The sequence below is a fragment of the Dromiciops gliroides genome, chromosome 5, assembly GCF_019393635.1.
Source record: "Dromiciops gliroides isolate mDroGli1 chromosome 5, mDroGli1.pri, whole genome shotgun sequence".
Taxonomy (NCBI): Eukaryota; Metazoa; Chordata; class Mammalia; order Microbiotheria; family Microbiotheriidae; genus Dromiciops; species Dromiciops gliroides.
In genome coordinates, this window is record NC_057865.1 from 265,616,953 (window position 1) to 265,620,629 (window position 3,677).

At 44.5% G+C, this 3,677-nt stretch overlaps 1 protein-coding gene across 1 annotated transcript; it reads right to left on the reverse strand.

Moving 5' to 3' along the window:
• Nucleotides 1–416: 416 nt before the first annotated feature.
• Nucleotides 417–1,486, reverse strand: LOC122728427 (endophilin-A2-like). Its single transcript, XM_043967051.1, is given in 1 exon segment — nt 417–1,486. A coding segment is annotated over 1 exon segment (747 nt). The 3' UTR covers nt 417–739.
• Between the last annotated feature and the right edge of the window lie 2,191 nt (nt 1,487–3,677).

Genomic DNA, 3,677 nt, shown 5'->3' on the forward strand with positions numbered 1-3,677 from the left:
AGTCCAGGCCCAACTGGGAGTCTAGGGACTGGCTGAGAGGGGGAGCATGGCTAGTGGAGTCAGTTGAGTAATGAGTCCTGTCCACCCAGGCCCCTCAGAAGCAGCAAGGGGAGGGGGAATGAAGAAGGGACAAAGTCTGGAGATGGAAGATGGGGGTAAAAGGTGGAAGGAGGATGCTCGCCTCCCCACCAAAAAAAGCTTGGGTGGTCACTAGTGTCTTATGTAAACCTGGGTGATTTAAACAAACTGTGTTTCTCCACTTCCATCACCACAAACACCGTAAGACCCCCCTACACTGATTAAAACTTACTGGCTCATCCATCTTTGCCTACACTCAACTTGTAACTCAACTAGGTAGCATCCATTGCTTAGTCTTCCCAGGGCAGGCTGAGCCCGACCACAGGACTAAGGGGCTTTGCTGCCTGAACCTTTGCCAAAGGGACTGAGGAGGGAGGGGTGGGGGTGGGGGTGGGGGAGGCAGCAAGCTCCTTGAGATCTCTCAGTAAGTACCAAATCCTTGGGAAGGATGGAGTTTAGGGGACACCCAGTCCAGATAATCTGTCACCCTTCTGGCATGGGCAGGGTTAATACTATCCCATTTGTCTTCCAGTGAGAGACTGGTGTCACCAGGAACAAAATGGAATGCAGGAGATCAGGCCTGGCCTTCCTCATTAGGGGGAGGAACAGGAGAGAGGAGGAGGAAGGGAGGACAGGGAGGGAGGTGTGGAGAGCAGCCATTTCACTGAGGTAGTGGGACCAGCACCTCCACGTAGTTGAGGGGGAAGAAGCCCGACTGGCCGTTGATCATGCCTTCATACCAGTTTTCATCAATCTGGTTAGTCAGTGTGATGATGTCACCCTCCCGGAAGCCCAGTTCCCCATCGTTTTCAGGCTCAAAGTCATATAGGGCCTTGCAGCTGGGTTGGTCCAGAGGTGGCATACTCCTGATGGGGGTCCGGATGGGCTTGTCAGAGGATCGGAAAGAGGAAGAAGCTGTAATCTTGGGGGCTGGGGCACAAGGGAAACCTCCATTGGACTGATCCGGCTCTCCAAAGTCATAGGAATCTCTAGGCTTTGGCTAGTATTCCCGCTTGGGACGGGAAGAGGCTTCTCGCATCCTGCGCTTCAGCTTGTCTGCCAGCTCGTCTAGGATCTGTACTGCTTGCCTGTGATAATCCAGCTGGGCATCTACCAGGGCTGAGAGCTGGCTCACCTGCTCAATATCAGTCTCCAAGAGGTTGTGCATGCTGGTCTCTGCCACTTCCTTGGACTCTTCAAATTTCTCCATCGCTTGACGAAGTTCTTCATCTGGTATTTTTCCCTGACGCTTCTTCTTATAGTCGAAATCCAGACGTCTGCCCTCCAGCTTTTTCAGATGATGCTGGATCTCCTTTAGGTCTTTATCACAGAGGTTCTGGAGGGGGTCAACAAAATTCTGTTTGACTTCTATGTCCAGAGAATCTTTCACTTCTGCTAATCGCTTCATTGATTCTAGGTGTTTTCTTAATCACTATGTAGGTACATAGGTATTTGTTCAAACCACAGCCACCTATTAGGGAGATTGCCTTTCACAGGTGAGCCTCTTTCTCCCATGAAAGTCAAGACAGACAGTGCTGTTGTTTATCTATTGCAATTCTCTGAGAAGCTTCAGCTCTTTACTTTTAATTTGCTATCTAGGGTGTCTCGCGGGGTCCGTGTACTTTGTATTTTTGTATGTTGGGGCATGGAGTTGACCATGTTGGTGTATCCTTTATCTGGAAAGTGTTCATTTCTGTTTGATATACACAGTGAAATACTGATACCTAATTGTTTTATTTAAAAAAAATTTATTGATACTGTTTGTTTTTATGTCACCCTTACTTCTAAATATATCATATTTCCTCCTCCCTGGAGAGCCAGCTCTTGTAACAAAGAATAAAAAAGAAAGAGCGAGAGGTAGGGGGAAAAAACAGTCACTAAAACTAACAAATCAATTGTTGCCATGTTCCATAACCATATTTTTTTTCACCTTTGCAAAGAAGGAAAGGAGATGAATTCCCCTCTTTCGGGCCATGCTTGATCACTATAATTTTATAGCATTTAGGTTGTTCGTGTTAATTTTACTCATGACAGAGAGGTAGTCACAAGGTATACAAGGTATACTGCTTTCCTGGTTCTGCTTACTTATCTTTTTTTTTTTTTAGATTATTATAAATGGTTCCCCTGCCTCAAGTCTTTCCCTCCACACTGCTTCCAAAGTGATTTTTGTTCTTAAGCTCAGACCTGACCTTGTAACTCCACTACTCGACCTCCAGTGGCTTTCTATTTCCTCTGGAATAAAATAAAAATTCCTCTGTGAAGGTTTTTAAAGCCCTATACAACTTCTTTTTTCTAGCCTCTCTGCATGTTATTAAGGTTGGGGGCAGCTAGTTTGCTTCCGTGGATAGAGCACTGGGCATGGAGTCAGAAAGACCTGGGTTTGAATGTGACCTCAGACACTTCATAGCTGCATGACTTGGGGCAAGTCACTTAACCTTTATCTGCTTCAGTTTTCTTAACTGTAAAATGGAGAATCATAATAGCACCTACTTTCTGGAGGTTATTGTGAGAATCAAATTTGTGAAGTCCTTAGCATGTAGAAGACATGTAGTAAATTGTACTTTGTTTCCTTCCTTCCTTCCCCTCCCCTCTTCTGTGATCCAGTCAAATGTTCTTCTCTCTCTCCTTTACACACCAAGTTCCATTGCCAATCTCTGGGCCTTTGTATTGACTGTCCCCCTTGCCTGGAATCCACTCCCTCCTCATCTCTGATTCACCTGCTCCACTTTCTTTAAAATACAGCTCAAAGGGGCAGCTAGGTGGTGCAGTGGATAAAGCACAGGCCCTGGATTCAGGAAGACCTGAGTTCAAATTTGACCTCAGACACTTGACACTTACTAGATGTGTGACCCTGGGCAAGTCACTTAACCCTCATTGCCCTGCCAAAAATATAAATTAAATTAAATTAAATACAGTTCAAGCATAGCCTTACCCATAAGCCTTTCCTGATCCTTGTTAGTGCCCTTCCTTTAAACCTTCTTTGCATACATTTGGCTTTTATTCTTTTATTTTTATTCTTCATATTCATATATGTATGTATATATGTATGTATGTGCTGGGATGCTTGCATGTATATATGTATGTATACTTGTTGTCTCTCCCATTAGAACATAAGGACCTTGTGAGTAGGGATTTTTTCCATTCCTTGTACTTGTTTCCACAGCAACTCTTACAGTGCCCGGCTTATAGTGTGTTTAATAAATGTTTGTTGAATGACTGGTTGACACTAGGTTTCTTATGCCTCTGTCAGCTACTGCTTGCAATAGTACCTTGTTTTGACATAGGACTTTACAAAGTGTCTTACATACATTATCCCTTCTGATCTTCACAGTATTTCTGTGAAACAGACCTATAAGTATCATTTCCCCCACTTTACAAATAGGGAAAGTGGGGCTCACAGAAGTTAATTGGCTTGCTCCATGATCAGAAAGTTGCTAGGTATCAGAGGTGGGATTTAAACCTCCGTCTCTCTTGGCTTCAAGTGTGGCACATTTCCCCCCAGTGTCTATTGCAGTTCTTGGCACATCCTAAAGACTTAATAAATGGTTGTTGATCTACTGACACGATCCACTGCTTTAGGAGTGGCATTGAAACATCTT